Source organism: Trachypithecus francoisi, unplaced genomic scaffold (assembly GCF_009764315.1).
Source record: "Trachypithecus francoisi isolate TF-2019V2 unplaced genomic scaffold, Tfra_2.0 Lachesis_group7, whole genome shotgun sequence".
NCBI classification, from domain to species: domain Eukaryota; kingdom Metazoa; phylum Chordata; class Mammalia; order Primates; family Cercopithecidae; genus Trachypithecus; species Trachypithecus francoisi.
The window spans coordinates 89,731,717-89,747,477 of record NW_022681472.1 but is presented as its reverse complement, the minus strand read 5'-3'; the positions used below and the strand labels follow the sequence as shown (position 1 = coordinate 89,747,477).

The following is a 15,761-nucleotide window of genomic DNA, read 5'->3' as shown; positions in this document are numbered from 1 at the left end:
TTGTGTAGAATTTTGTGCATACCTGCAACATTTGTTGCTTAGAGGACCTGCAACTTTGTTCAAGGTTTCCTAATAGTCCAGCAATGGACCTGGGGCCCAGCCACGACAGCAGTTCTAAACATTGGCTCTTAGGGGAGAATTTAGAGTAGACAGTGTCTTGGTATGTCGCCTTGTGGTGAATGCCATGTTGTGGATGATCTGGAGATGCACAGCTGGTTGACCTGCACCATCTCGTTTTCCATGACCGTATGTCCCAGAGCACACGGAAGTGTGGAGCTGTTGAGGTGACTCCCCAGGGTTCCACAGCCGGCCCGTGGGTGTGCAAAGATGTTAATGGAAATACGTGTACTTCAGTCTCTGTGTTGCTTTGCTTGGTTCTTCTCTTTCTAGTCATAATGAGGAACAGAAATTAGGAATTTGGCTTCTCCAGGATTGGAAGACAGTGCATGTCTTCATTTTTGAGTTCTTTTAATGTTTTAGAAAGAGCACCAGGTCAAATAGTGCCTGAATATACTCAGCTGTTCACACATTTATGAAGGATCTAAAGACAGCAGGGATGCACCATGTTCCCTTTTTGTATGGTTATTGTGGGCTTCTCCTCTGTGGTGGTGGTAGTTCTGAGTCATCTGTAGCTTTGACTCGGGGTTCAAATGCCTGCTGAGGGTCATGTGAGATACAGAGAGATGCCGCTTGACCCAGGCTAGCACCACGGCTGTGGCCCTGCTCTTGTGAGAGTTTGTTGTAAATGACCAACCCAGAACAACGGATCTGGTGCCCTGAAGGCTTCTTGGGAAGTGACTCCTTGTCCTGTCATTTTACAGAGATGAGACCTGTGATCTAAACATAAGTTCAAGGGCACACAGCCTGTTGATGCTTATGGTTAGATTATTACTTCATCTCTAGAAACCCAGGCCAGAGCTGGGCTTTGCATGGGCCCTAAGGGACATCAGAACCCGATGTGCATCTCAGCTCTACACCCCTGGGCATTGCCCTCAGCCTCTTCAAAGTGTTGGTTTCCTCAACTGCAAAGTCATAGGTAGTGTAAATAATGGGTGAAAACGTTTGGCTCACTAAAAATTGTCTGCTTCATTGCTGTGTTCAGGTTTGCTCCCCGCCCTCCTTCCCCTTCCCCCAGGCCCCAGCCCCTGTCCCTATAGTGCATCACACACCATATTGTAACGGCCTGTTTACCTGTCTGCATCTCCCACCGGACAGTGAAGGCTGGGATTCACTCTTCTCAGTTTCAAGATTAATCCTCAGTGTCTACTATGAAAATAGGTCCTCAGTAGACAGTTGGTGAATGAAGGAGTGGTGAATGCCGAGATGCCCCTACAGTCAGAGTCATCAGCCCATCAACCACCAGTTGGTAAAGCTTGATTTGTTTTACAAAGTAAATGTGCTTCCACATTTGGTCCTGGTGCCTGATCTTTTTGATTTTTTGCAAAGGGCCTTGGTGCCTTTGTGTTTAGTTCAACTCAGTTCAACTGAATTTAGTGACTGTCTGCTCTGCAGGATGCTCAGGGTCTCTGTCCTCTGTCCTCAGACTATGGGGAGAGGGCAGATATGAAGGACTCACTGTAGTGTGCAGTGAACGTTTCAGCTGGTAGAGAGTTATAGGAGTTGGGAACATTGATAGGGAGGTAGGGAAATCTACCAAGGAAGGTCAGAGAAAGCTGCAGAGTGGAGGCATCTGGTATCCCAGGAGGCAAGGGCATCCCGGGAGGAAGGCACAGCCTGGGGAAGAGCCTGCTTGGCATGGGAAGTGTGTGGTGCGTTAGGGCCCAGCAAGTATACTGCTGTGTTCAAAGTGGATGTTTTATATATACATATCTATAAGTGTATTTAGATATGGATATATATATATACCTTCAGATTCACACACACACACATTCATACACATATGTAAATATATAGAGCTAGATATATACATTTTTCCCTTGGCAGGTGTGAAGCCTTTCAAGTGTTCTTTGTGTGAGTATGCGACTCGTAGCAAGAGTAACCTCAAGGCTCATATGAATCGTCACAGCACTGAGAAAACCCACCTATGTGATATGTGTGGCAAGAAATTCAAATCAAAAGGGACACTGAAAAGTCACAAGCTCCTTCACACTGCAGATGGTGAGTAAACCCCCGGGTGAACTTTCCCCTCTGAATAAGTGATTTGAAGCTGGTGTTCCAGTTCATCAGAAACTTGCTATACTGGAGGCAGGAAAGAGCACGCGCCCATTAGAAGGAGCTTCTGAAAGAGTGGGGAAGGCCTGGCCTGCCTTGCTTCCAGTCCTGTGCTCAGTGCCTCACTTCCAGCAGGTGTAGGATACACACTTACTGGGTGTGTCTGTGCCAGGGGCAGGGGTATGCAGGGAAGGAAGCTGCTTCAGGGAAGGAGGCATCTTCGGGAAGCCTTGATCTGTGGTTCTGAAGTTTCCGTCCTCTTCAGCCCCCCATCCCCACCTGGAGCGCAAGGATCTTGAGGGGCAACCTTGATCACACCTGGCCTGATTTTTCAAGTGAGGCTCTTATCATCTAAGCCACCTCAGGGGTGGAACCAAGTCTAAAATAAAGCCAACATTTGGGCAGATTTGATCTAGATAAAGTGTACTTAAGTGGATTTCTAATTTCATTCATTCATTAAGAACAATTGATTGAGTTCTTATATATGCTAGCCATGGAGGTAGGTTTTAGGGATACCAGGTCAAGTAGAGACCAATTCCTGCATTCAAGGAGTTCATAATCTAGAAGGCAGGACAGAGGAGCAGGCCGGCCATGGTAAAGATTTAAGTGCGGTGATGGAGGTGAGCTCGGGAGCCCGTCATGGGTCGAGGTAGGTGGGGAGCTCCGTGGGCAGTGGGCACAGTCTCCCTGGCATAGGCTGGATAGAGGGAAAGAAGATTTGTTCTAGGAAGACAGGCAGCCAAACCATAAGAGACTTTTAGCATTTAAGATTTTACTCAGAACGACAAGTTATATGAGGGACTTGTAAATACTTCATATAACAAGACTAATAAACTTTATTTATAAATGTATTGTTATTTACCAAAATTATGTATAAAAGTTGGAGTTTACTCTAAAAATCAAAATTATTTCAACAGTGATGTTTAATTTCAAAATTTAGTGGATGATATAGCTCTTAAGTTCTATCTTTATTTTAAGATTGTTCTGAAAATCAGTCCTGCTGTGTGTGTGTGGGTTGGGCCCTCGGCAAGAATTCAGGTGAGCTCGAGGGACTCAGTGCAAAGGCTGAATGCTTGGCTGGGATTCATCAGAATTAAGGATCAAGGGCTTGCCTAAGGCTGAAAAAGAGCCAGAACCATAACTATTAAAACTTAAGCAGTACTGTCTCTCTAAGAAAAAAATCCGTAATCAAAATTAAAAATACAATGACAGTAAAGCAGTCATACTTGAATAATGAAAGCACTAAAGTCATGTAGTTTTTTATGATTCTATGCCTCCACAAACAATAAGCCTTACTGACCACTCAGCTGCCTGAACATTTAGGCAAGAATTACATTTCTTAAGATGACAGCACCTAACTACTGCAGTGCTTCAGTAATCAAGAGCAGCTATTCCCAGGGGCAGGGAAGCCTGGAGTATGCAGTGGGCCATGGTGACAGGGTCAAGAAGGCGTTCACAGGCACTGAACAGGGTTCTGCGGTCTCCTGCCTGGTTCTGCAGTCCAGGCTCTGTGCTAAAAAGCCTTTGAGCAGATAGAAGCCGTTTAATCTGGCAGACCCTGGACCAACTGATGTGGAGGGATGGGGTCGGTGTGAGTAGTTGGTGTCACGGGTCCAGAGCAGCACCCTCAGCCTATCCTCCCTGTCATGATTCTCTGAGTTCTTCGGCAGGAAAGGGAGTTCAGATGGACAAAGATGTCTTGTCAGAGCAGGAATACATCTCCTAAAAGGGAATGGTATTCAAACATTGTGAAGTATTTTCTAATAAAACATTGGAAATTTGTATTGTTTTTCTTTATTTCTTTCTGCTGACATTTTTGAGAGGATGAGGTATTTGTAAAGTCATGTCTTGGTTTTCAACACTTTTCAGTTGTCTGGGAAGAAGAGCATCGAGGCTGGGCGCAGTGACTCACGCCTATAATCCCAGCACTTCGGGAGGCCGAGGGAGGCGGGTGGATTGCCTCAAACGAAGGAGTTTGAGACCAGCCTGGGAAACATGGTGAAACCCTGCCTCTACCAAAAATACAGAAAATTAACGGGGAGTGCTGGCTCATGCCTGTGGTCCCAGCTAATTGGTAGGCTGAGGTGGGAGGATAACTTGAGACTGGAAGCACAAGTTGCAGTGAGCCAAGATCACACCATTGCACTCCAGACCGGGTGACAGAGTGAGACCCATTCCCCCCAACCCCCTCCCCTCAAAAAAGAAGGGCATCAGTCATCAGGTGCAATGACAGGAGCACTGGGACAGGTAGCTTCCCCCCAACCCGCCTCCCCCCAAAAAAGAAGGGCATCAGTATTCGGGTGCAGTGAGAGAACCACTGGGACAGGTATCTTGCCTCAGTGCCAACTTCTGCCACTACTTGGGTCTCAGTTTTGTCACTTTGCAAAATAAGGAAAGGATACCTTAACGTTTCTTGGGTTTCTTTTAGCCTCAATCCTCTGATTCTAGGAAGAAAGGGGTAAAGTAGAGCTAAGGGGATGGAAATAGGAGGTGCCAGTACAGCTTTATTTCTAAATTCGAGATGATTGCTTTCCCACAGGGCTGCTGTACTTCATTATTTGTGTTTCTCTTTTGACGCTTACCAGTCTCATGTTTGGCCTGGGGCTGGCTTGGTAAACAGAGTGCTGAGTCGGGGACCCCTTGTTCTAGCTCCATTGCTGATCTAGGATGTAGCTTTAATTAAGCTGTAGGTGAGTCTTTTCCTTTTTAATTTTCTCCCATAACGTGTTTATTATAGAAACTTTGAAAAAAGTTTATTTACATCTCTTACTCATTTCTGTAGTGCTCATATTTTATCTTGTTGACATCTTAGAGCTCTTTGTATCTTAATGCTTTGTCATCATTTGCCTTTATGTTTTGTTTATGGTATCTTTTTATATACAAAGTTAAATAACTTGGTTCATTTAACGTTATTTTCCTTTATGTTTTCATCTTCCATGATTCTCTCTGTCAAAAGAAACATTCCTCAGTTTGGGGCTAAATTCTTTTACTTTTTCTTTGAGTTTTAGTTTATGATTACATAACATTTATGAAATTTAATATTCTTGCAATTTATTTTAGCATATGGTATGTGGTAGGAATCTTTGTTTCCAAACAGTTATCATCGACTCAGTATATGTATAGAGAAATCAGTCCTTTCAATTTTATTTTTCAGTGCCAGAATTTCCCAAAATATTGGGTGTAATTCTGAAATTTTGGTCTGTCTCAGTGATTTTTGTACTAGTACCTTATTTTTCAAGCTGTTCTGGTGACTAACTTTATTATTATCCAGTAAAGTTTATTTTTTTATGAAGCTTACATAGTTTTTCTCATTTAGTTATTACTCCTTTAGATAAACTGCAGAATTGTTCATCAAGTTAGGACTATCCCTGGGGATGACCTTGTAAGCTGTTTGACGATGTCTGTAACATACTTTAAATCCATTGGTCACCTGTGCTTGTACAGGTGCCTTGGTTGTCTTGATGAGGCTCTCAGCCTTTAACCATACAATTAGCTTTTTACTTAGAAGCAAAGATTGCCTTACAGCCTGCCTGGAATTATTTGGTTTTAGTTGTATTTGTGGTATGAGTAATAACTCAATAGGTTGCTCTGTAGAGAAGCCGTGTAGAGTAGGTAGAGCTAGAGAGGCTTGGGTGTGGGTCTGTCCACCCCTTCCTAGTAGGGTGATTTTGGTCAGATTACTTCTCTGAGCCTCACTTTCCTCATCAGTAAACTGGGATAGGTATACCCTTTTGTTGAGTGGGTCTGAGGATCAAAAGAGAGGAAGTGTATCCCATGCTTGCCTGGCAACCTCCTGTTCTCCTGGCTGCCCTGCCTCAGCATCCTGTCCTGGTTCTGCCTTAGCTTTCTGATCTCTACCTCTTGGAGGCCACAGGGTTCAGTCTGTGAGCGTTGTTCTTTTTTTTTTTTCCCCTGTGTCAGAGTCTCACTTTGTCAGCTAGGCTGGAGTGCAGTGGTGCGATCTCAGCTCACTGAACCCACCTCCCGGGTTCAACTGATTCTTGTGCCTCAGCCTCCTGCCACAGCTGGGATTACAGGCATGTGCCACCATACCCAGCTAATTTTTATATTTTTGGTAGAGATGGGGTTTCGCCATGTTTGCCAGGCTGGTCTTGAACTCCTGACCTCAAGTGATCTGTCCGCCTCGGCCTCCCAAAGTGCTGGGGTTACAGGCGTGAGCCACCGCATGTTCTGTTTTTCCTCACGCCTTCGGTGATCCCTCCAGTCTTACGGCTTTAAACACCATTTAGATAGAGGATGTATGGTTTGGCTGTGTTTCCACCCAAATCTCATCTTGAATTGTAGCTCCCATAATTCCCATGTGCTGTGGGAGGGACCCAGTGGGCGATAATTGAATCACGGGGGCAGTTTCCCCCATACTGTTCTCATGCTAGTGAATGAGTCTCACGAGATCTGGTGGATTTGTAAGGGGTTTCACCTTTCTCTTGGCTCTCATTTTCTCTTGCCTGCTACCATATGAGATGTGCCTTTTGACACGATTGTGAGGCCTCCCCAGCCACATGGAACTGTGAATCCATTAAACTTCTTTTTCTATGTAAATTACCCAGTTTCAAGTAGGTCTTTATCAGCAGTGTGAAAACAGACTAATACAGAAGGCTTCCACACTTGGATTTCCAGTCCTCTTGTTCCTCCCAGCCTTGGCACTGCCCTGTCTGTAACTGCCCACTCAACATCTGCACTTGGATGCCCACCTGGCCCCCCGAGCTTAGCGTGCTCAACACTAAGCTCCTAATCTTCCTCCCTAGACCCCACCTAGGGGTTGCCAAAGTTTGTAAAGATATTGTAAATATTTTTCGCTTTGAGTGCTACATCCAGTTTTCTCTTTTGTGTTGTTTTTATTTTTACAAACTTTGAAAAGTGTAAAAGCCAAGCTTAACTCCCAGCTGTACGAAAGCAGGAAGCAGGCTCAATTTGGTGCTCGGGCATAGGTTGCCAACCCCTGCTGTACCCCATCTTGGGAAATGGCTACTCCTTTTCCCTTGCTCAGGTCAAAAGCATTGGGTCAGTCTTGACTGTCTCATTCATACCCACACATGATCCATTAGCAAATCCTGTGTGTTGTGTCTTTAACATGATCCAGCGTTCTCCTGCTTCTCAGCACCCTCATGCCATCCTTTTTGTACAGGCCACTGTCATCTCCTGCCTCCATTCTTGCAGTAGCCTCCTAACCTTTCCCTAGAACCTCTCCTCGTGACCACAAGTCCATTCTCAGCAAAACAGCCAGTGATCCTGTGGAAACAAAGGCCAGGTCATGCCACTTGCCTCCTAACCTTTCCCTGGAACCTCTCCTGGTCCCCACAAGTCCGTTCTCAGCAAAACAGCCACTGATCCTGTGGAAACAAAGGCCAGGTCATGCCACTCCTCTGTTCAGAACCCTCCTGTCTATCTGCTATCATTCTGAGTGGAAGCCCAATTCTTCACCATGAGCTGCTTGATCCCCTCATCTCTCTGACCTCTTCTTCTAGTCTCCCCCAACTGGCATCTCTCTAGACATATTGCATTCATTCCCTTTATTTTTTATTTTTATTTTTTGGAGACAGAGTTTTGCTTTGTTGCCCAGGCTGGAGTGCAGTGGTGTGATCTCGGCTCACTGCAGCCTCTGCCTCCCAGGTTCAAGCAATTCTCCTGCCTCAGCCTCCCGAGTAGTTGGGATTACAGGCATGTGCCACCACACCCGGCTAATTTTTTGTATTTTTAGTAGAGATGGAGTTTCACCATGTTGGGCAGTCTGGTCTTGAACTCCTGACCTCAGGTGATCTGCCTGCCTCGGCCTCCCAGAGTGCTGGGATTACAGGCGTGAGTCACCATGCATGGCCTATCTTCATTCCTATTCCTCACACCTGCCAGGTATGTGCTCATTTCAAGGCTTTTGCTTTGGCCCTTCCCTCTGCCTGGAGTGTTCTTTCTCCCTGTCTGAATGGATACCTCCTTCATGTCCTAGACGTCTTTATTGAAGAGTCACTCTGAATGAGTCTTCCCTAGGTGCTCACATGTAGAGAGTCTCCATACCCCACCAAGTAGTCCAGACGCCCGTGGCTTCCTGTGCTGCTCTCCTTGGCTTATCTTTCTCTAGTGTATTATATAGTTTCCTTATTTACCACTTTTTTGTCTCTATTACTGGAACGATCCCACTAATTACTTCATACTCTCTTTCATGTTTTTTACTGTTTCTCTTTAAACCAACCCTTCTCCAATGTACTGTATAATTTCCTTATTTATGATGTTTCGTGTCTTCCACTAGATTGTAAGCTTCACAAGCAGGGATTTTCGACTTACTACATTTATTTTGTATCCTCAGCACTTAGAACAGGGCTTGGCTTATCAGAGGCACTCAATAAATTTGTGTTTATTGAATGAGTGGAAAATGTAAAGTGCCTTGCATAAAATGGCTGGGATATAGTAGTACTCACAAAGCGTCAATTATTTTCTCTGTTTCATCTTAGATAATTCTGTTAAATCAAATGCTTGTGAATTAGGTATTTTAAAATATGGTCAAGGAACTCACCATTAAATGAATCTTCTTGGGCATTTTTTAATGAAGTTAAAAGGAATTGAGTAATTACAATTACCCTTTCTTCTAACTACTTGTGAATCCAATTTTTCACATTTGCTGGCTTACTTAAAGTGATATATCCCTATCTGTGGCATTCCTATTTCCCGAAGGAACTCATTACTGTACCTTAGAAAAGATAGCTCGTTCCGGGTGAAGGTTTCAGTTAAAAAGGTTTGCCAGTCAATATGTACAAAGAGAGACATTGTTCTATAAAGGGCCCGATTAAACCCTTTGTGTGTATGCCAACAGGATGTAAGAATTTAATGCAAAGATCATGCTGTAATGCAGTTCCCGCCTTTTGACTTTAAACAGGCCTAGACGTGATGTGCTATCTGGAGGTTTATACATGATTCTGCCCACCCATAGCAGATGGGGAAGGTTAAGCTGTACAGGGCCTTTATGTTATATAATCAAACAGGAACTCTCAAATCATGATATAAAAAGGTCTTTGGAGTTTATTACTGATTCCTTTGGGTCTCTCCCCTCCCCCTGATCCAGACTGCCCCTGGACATTTTAATTAAGAAGTTTTGGGGTAAAATTTGAAAAGAATTATCCAGGCTTCAGGCACTCTTGTAATGGGCAAGTGGAGATGTGAGTATGGAAATGAGGTTTGAGTGGAGTCAGTACCCCTTTTTTCTGTCCCTTCTTCAGTTTATGGTAAGAGAGCTCGTGGCCGCAGCTGAAAATATTCTAGAAAATCTAAGTACGGAGTTTTGCTTTGTTTTCCTCCCCTGTCCTCTAAAAAGCAAAGCCACTCTAGGATAAAGTAGCCCCATGGCCTTTTGCTTCTAAAAACAGAACCAGGAAGTAAATAGAAGATGGTCCCTGAGCACCTAGCTGGGTTGATCTTACAAGGTTAACTTGCAAGGCTTTAGTGAGACAGGTCTTTCTACTGCATCCTTGTCCCCTTGTCCTTCCTCCTACTTGCCCTTGGAGAAAAGGTGAAGGGGCAGGTATGGAAGTGTGGCTACTGGATGAACATGGTAGGTTTCTGTTGCTTATCCTTGGGCTGGAGTCTGGGTGATGGGTGGGAGAAGGTACGGCTAATTTCAGGGCCCCTAAATACCATTTTTAATAGGTTCACCCTGTTTGTGTTCATATGTAGCTCTTTTTCTCAGCTTTTTATAAACCACGAGATCCATTAGGAATAAGTGACCCCATACTATAAAATGAACTACGCAGCTAACTGAGCAATTAGCTTAGATTGATATGCAGATTTAACTTTTTAATGAGGCTTGGCTACCTGAAACCTCACCAGGTAGAGGGGTCTCAGCTGCAAATGTCTGGCACAGTGTCTATAACTTTCATCTAGCCCTGGTGCTGTGCTCTGTCATTTATGTGGCTTTGCACTGCCTTCGGTTTCTTTCCACCTCTGTCTCATGCTGACCCATCCCTCCTTATATCAAAACTGATGTACTAATTACAGAGAATCATCAGGCCGTAAGTCTGCAGTTGCCTGAAGTTCAGCCTTTAAAGTACAGAGACTTCTTTAACTGTGTTTTTATTGCTAGCTATTTCTGTTCCGATTTGCCACTGCATAAATCACCACAGATGCTAGAACTGTGAAGATGTGTGCTTTGCAAAACACTTGGTGCAAAATGCCTGTTTTGCTTCCTGCAGGATGCTTTTCTTCCATGAGGCAGCAAATCTCTGTGTGCTGGGCTACATGGAGAAGTGAGGAGGTAGAGTAGGGAGAACCTTGGGCTCCAGAGGCAGGCCCAGACTGGAATCACTTCTTGCCTGAACAGTCTTGAACAGTGATCCCCATATGTAACATGGATGTTACATGTTTCCTGTGGCTCCTGTAACAATTACCACAAAGTTAGCGACCTAGATCAACACAGATGTATTATGTTGTAGTTTGGAGGTCAGCGATCTAAAATCAAGGTATCAGCTGGGCTGCATTCCTTCTAGGAACTCTGGAGGGGAACCTGTCTCTGCATCCTGTGGCTGATGGACCCCTTCCTTCATATTCAAATCCAGCAGTCCAGCATCTTCCAATCTCTTCTGTCCCTGCTTCCACCACCACACTCCTGCTCTGACTTCAAGCCTCCTGCCTCCCTTTTATAAGGACCCTGTGATTTCACTAGGACGACCTGGATAGGCCAGGCTAGTCCCCAGCTCAAGATCTTTGGCTTAATCACATCTGCAAACTCCTCCCCCCCCCCCCCCCCCCAATATGGTGGCATGTATAGGTTCTGGGGATTCGGATCTGGATATCTTTGGGAGGGCCATTATCAACCCACAGCATGGGGCTGCGGGAAGATTAATTGGGTTCATACTGTGGGTGTCAGCTCATGTACCCTTTCCTCTGGCACATGAACCAGTAGCTCTTAATGACACAGTATAAGAATGGATATTTGTAGCAGTTAATTTACATCATCTGGGAAAGATTAAATCACTATTTTTTTCAAATATTCTCTTATTAGGAAGGCACCGTGCAATAGTTAATATTTAAAGAGTATCACTGTTGAAAGGGTAAAAGTCAGTTTTCTGAAAAAAAGTTAAAGTCAATTTCCTAAAAACTCTTGAAAATTTACTTATGTAAAATACCACCTTTTTCAGTAAGACTGGATAAACAGTCATAAGGAGGCATTTTTACTTTTATACCTCTAGAATAGTATTACTAATAACAGTTGAGATTTATGGAAATTCTTTCCTGTAAGTACTTTAGAGCTCCTTCAGGTTTGAGGTGCACATAAAATTTGATTTGGCAAGGATGATTTAATTTAGCAGATACTTCAAACAAGTTGCCTTAAGTTCCAAGGAATTTTTCATTGCTGTCTCTCTCTGTGTTCTGATGGAATCCAAATGCCAAAAGCTGAAGGTGACATTTAAAATTTTTTTTTTTTCCTACCATTCCATTCCTTCTTAGTTTTATATAGAACTCTACTTAAAGTAAGCAAGCAGCTGGAGTCATCCTCAGGGAAAGTCACCAAGCAGATGAGGTTGTAGTAAGAAACAAAGGGAACAACAGGTGCCACACATACTGCTAGTGCCGAGTCGCCAGACTAGGGCTTCATAGATCCCACGGTGGCCCGCCCACAGCTGCCAGGAGGCAGGGAGGGATTGCCTTTCTTTTCAGAAGCAGAGAATGGGAGCTCAGCCTGTGGCTCCCTTACAGCTGAGCTTCAGAGGTCTAGGGCGACATGGGTGCCTTTGTGCTTCCATGTCCAGCTGGGAATAACTTCCTGCTTGAGCCCAGGGGCTTCAGCAAGGCAGGTACCGTGCTGACTCCCCCACCTAGCACATTGCTATCCCCCTTTCCTTCCATGTGGAGAGTCAACAGGAAGCAAAGTCTGAACTCTCTTAGGTTTGGTCACATCTCTTTATCTAACCTGAGGCAGGATAACAAGTATTCCTGTTTCTTCTTTCCTTCTCCTATTTTCAAGTCCTCTCTTCCCTTTCTAACAGGGTAGCCTGGGTAATGTTTTACCTGGCTAAGGCTGGAGTAAAGAGCAGAGCTCAGGATTCTCTGACTCCAGACCCTGTGCTGGCTTTCACTGTCTGGTGATCCTTAAATTCAGCCAGCATCCAGTTTCCAGGCCCAGGCAGTGCTCAAAAGGACAGAGGTCAGCTTTGCTTCATCAGTCATGGACATGCAGTCCCAGCACTCATGGTTAGGCAAGGAAAGAGGCTCCTTCCAAAAGAACACTTGAAAGTGGAGAGAGATTTTGCGAAGATGTGCCTCACCTTTGGAGAGATGAACAGAAATAATGGAAATGACATTTTCGTGCCTGCATCCCCATCTTCGAAGGAGAGTTCAACCAAATCACACATTTTTAAAGGGAAATGGAGCTGCTAGTGAAACATTGTGTTTCCAGAAAGAGCTGCGGTGTCTGCAGTGGAAACCTCCAGCAAGCCTAGCACTCAGAAAGACGTCTAACTGAAAACTACAGGGCCGGGAACACTGATGGGGTCCCTTTCCTTCCACCGGCAACATCAGACTGCATAAATCCACAAACTGCCATACAGTCCTCAAAGTTTATCTTTGAACTACACGACACATCTTTCCTTTCTTAAACAAATTTGTTGCCAGTTCTCAAGAACCTTCTAAGGAAGGTGGCCTGTTTTGTTGTTGTGTTATTTTTCTGTTTTCATTTTTAAAATTAAAGTACACACACACACACACACACACAGTTCAGAAGTGTACAGCTCAATGGATTGTTACAAAGGAGGCGCACCTGTGTAACTACAGTCTAGAAGAAACAGCACACTTCCAGCCTCTTGGCAGTTTCTTCCTCCCGCCACATTATTGCCCATCTCTCTTGCCCAGAGGTAACTACTTACTGCCCTGACTTCTAGCACTGTAACTTGCTTTTCCTTGTCTTTGAACTTCATAGAGTTGATTCATACAATATGTGTTCTTTTATGTCTGGCTTCTTCCTTTTCACAGTATGGTTGTGAGATTCATCTAGTTTGTTATGATTTTGACTTTTACCATCTGGGCCTGTAGGTCAAATAAAGAACTTCATAGGGAAATGAGATTCTAAATTCTGTGGTTTCTGACCAGGAAATCTTTGTTCCCACAGTCAATTTTTTTTATCCCCCACTGTGGCAATACATTTGCAGTCAGCTTTGAGTGTGTGTTCTGCAACAGTGTTTCTCCAAAAGTGGTATGACTCAGCTTTGCTTTGTCCTTATTTACAAGGCGTGGCTCAGAATGACATTTGACTGTTTACAGAAATTAAATTCTTCCCCAGAGGTAAAGAAGTGACTACTCCTGAAATTTTTTGCAAAAGTAGGCCACTGGTTCTTTTTTGTGAAGAAGAGGGAGAAAGATGCTTGGTCAGAAAGAGCACCCATAAGTCAGTGCACTGCCAGTCAAGACTGGGGTGCTGTTTTTTAAAAGACGTTGAACTTTCAAGTTCAGAAGCCATGGGTATCATTTTATGGCTCTGCGTTGAAAGATCTGTCTTCTGGTTTGTGTGCAGTAACGAATGAAACATCTTAGCCTTTCAGAGATGGGTGCTAATGATCTGAAATGCTTTTCTGTTAGAGTGCAGACAACGTGAAAACAATGTTCATAAAAATCCAGCCTCTTCCTCCAAGTGTGCCCACAATTCTATCACCTAACAAATTCTTTAAAAATCTTTATTCATGTTCATATGGAATGGCTATACAGTTATAGTGAAAAGATATAATTCTTATTATATTATAATAATCCTTTGTTGCTTGTACAGTTCATTTATAACAAGTTTAAGAGTTATATGTTTCACTAAAGTGATCCATGAGTTGTATAACCATTCCCTTATTTCTGGACAATGTGTTATTTTCATTTTTCCTCCCCTTATTATAACTTATGTAGCAGGGGCTTCTTTCTTGCATATATAAACTTTTTCTTCTTTTGAATTAACTCCTTAGGACACATTTCCAGGAGCAGGATGGCTATTTTGTTTTGGTGATTTTAATTGTGCATTGCACTGCCAACTTCCTTTCCAAAAAATTGTACCAGAAATAAGGAAGTGTCCCAGCTTAACTCTTCCGTTTTTAACACTTTGTTACTAAAAATGTCTAGTTTCTTAGTTTAGTGGGTATCAAATCTTACCATGTTATAATTTTTATTTATATGATAGCTCGTAAAATCAAACAGGTATTATGACAGTTAAATGAGTTAATGGTCATAAAGCATTTGTAGCATTGGTTCATAGTGCTGTGTAGAAGAGTGCTATCATTGGACTTCTTCAGTTAATTAAATCTGATTCTGTCCTCTCTAGAGAACACTGTTTGGTCAAGCCCTATTTTGGCCTGCTTTCTGGGCTCTTGGTGTTTTATAGTCATACATTCACTGGTTCATTCCACAGCTATACTTCTTGGACTCTTGGTTGCAGTTGACAGAAACTCATTTGAGGTCACAGAAGTCGCCAAGGGGCATTTATGGTAAACTTACTTGGAATCTTACAGAGACTCAGGGCCTTTGTGTTTGAGTTGCTTCTTCCCAGTGCTGTGTTCACCTCTTCCTCATGTGGCTGGTCTCCTTACCCTTCCATCTTGTGTAACGTCACTTCCTCTCAGAGGCCTTCCCTGACAGCCTGGCCACATGGCCGCACCCCTTCCACACTCCCTCATGCTCCACCGTGGCTCCTTGCCTTTGTCCTTCGTGGCCTGTTGCAATTGGTAATTCTTTGTTGGAATACTTGCTGGTTGTCCATTTAGGTGATGAGCGCCAGAAGCAGGGCCTCTGGTGTCTTGTCCACTCTCCTCTCCTGGGGTCAGGCATGGTCCTGGCACCCAGCGGCACCTCCGTGAATGCTCGCTGAGTGAATGGACACAGCCAGCCAGGCGATTGTCTTCATCCTCCACCTTTGGTCCTCTCTGCTTCCTTACTTCATACTGATGTCCTGTCTCTGTCTCTCTATGCTGTGCTCTCCTCTCACTCCCTGTAGATTGGCTTGCTTACTAGTTTCACCCACAGACTGAAAATACAACTCTCATCCACTCCTGAGTTGCAAGCTTCATATCTGGACAGTTCTGATTCCGGGCTCAGCTACAGTCTCTTGTCCACCGTGGTCCAATCTCCTGTGACTTGGAGTGGGGAGATGGTGGGTAGGACCACATATCACTGGCCCTTGTGATGGCCTGTGTGACCATGTTGATTATGGGGAGGGGAGAAAGGGTGGCTGAACAGACTTCTGAATGGGGTGCTCCTATAAATTAACTGCTAGCCTTACCTCCAGGATGCTCTCACCTCCAAGCACTGAGGACGTGGCATGAAAATTGCAGTCTTGTCTCAAAGTCCCCACAACCTGCAAGGGTGCCAGACGGACCAACCAAGGTGAATCAGTGCACTGCTTCGGTGATTGCAACCAAAGCCAAAACCCAAAATCTCCACTCTCATGAGGCGAACATTCTCGTGAGTGAGATGGTTAACAAACACTATAAATCAATAAAGTGTGTGGTATATTACAGTGGAAATATGAAGACATCTAGAATATTAAGAAAATTGAGAGATGAAAATAAAAATATGAATATGAAATGATTCCATTTCAGTATGAAAATATAAACTGAGAAATG

The 15,761-nt window shown here is 44.0% G+C and overlaps 1 protein-coding gene across 3 annotated transcripts in view; it reads left to right on the top strand.

Moving 5' to 3' along the window:
• Window positions 1-15,761, top strand: part of ZFAT (zinc finger and AT-hook domain containing) — a 236,298-nt gene that overhangs the window by 124,379 nt on the left and 96,158 nt on the right. For all 3 annotated transcript variants that reach the window (XR_004435171.1, XM_033202303.1, XM_033202302.1), the window contains one exon: window positions 1,945-2,118. Coding sequence is in view for 2 of the 3 variants with exons in the window: in XM_033202303.1 (XP_033058194.1) it covers window positions 1,945-2,118 (174 nt within the window). In the remaining variant the exon portion in view is untranslated. The remainder of the gene's footprint in view (window positions 1-1,944; window positions 2,119-15,761) is intronic.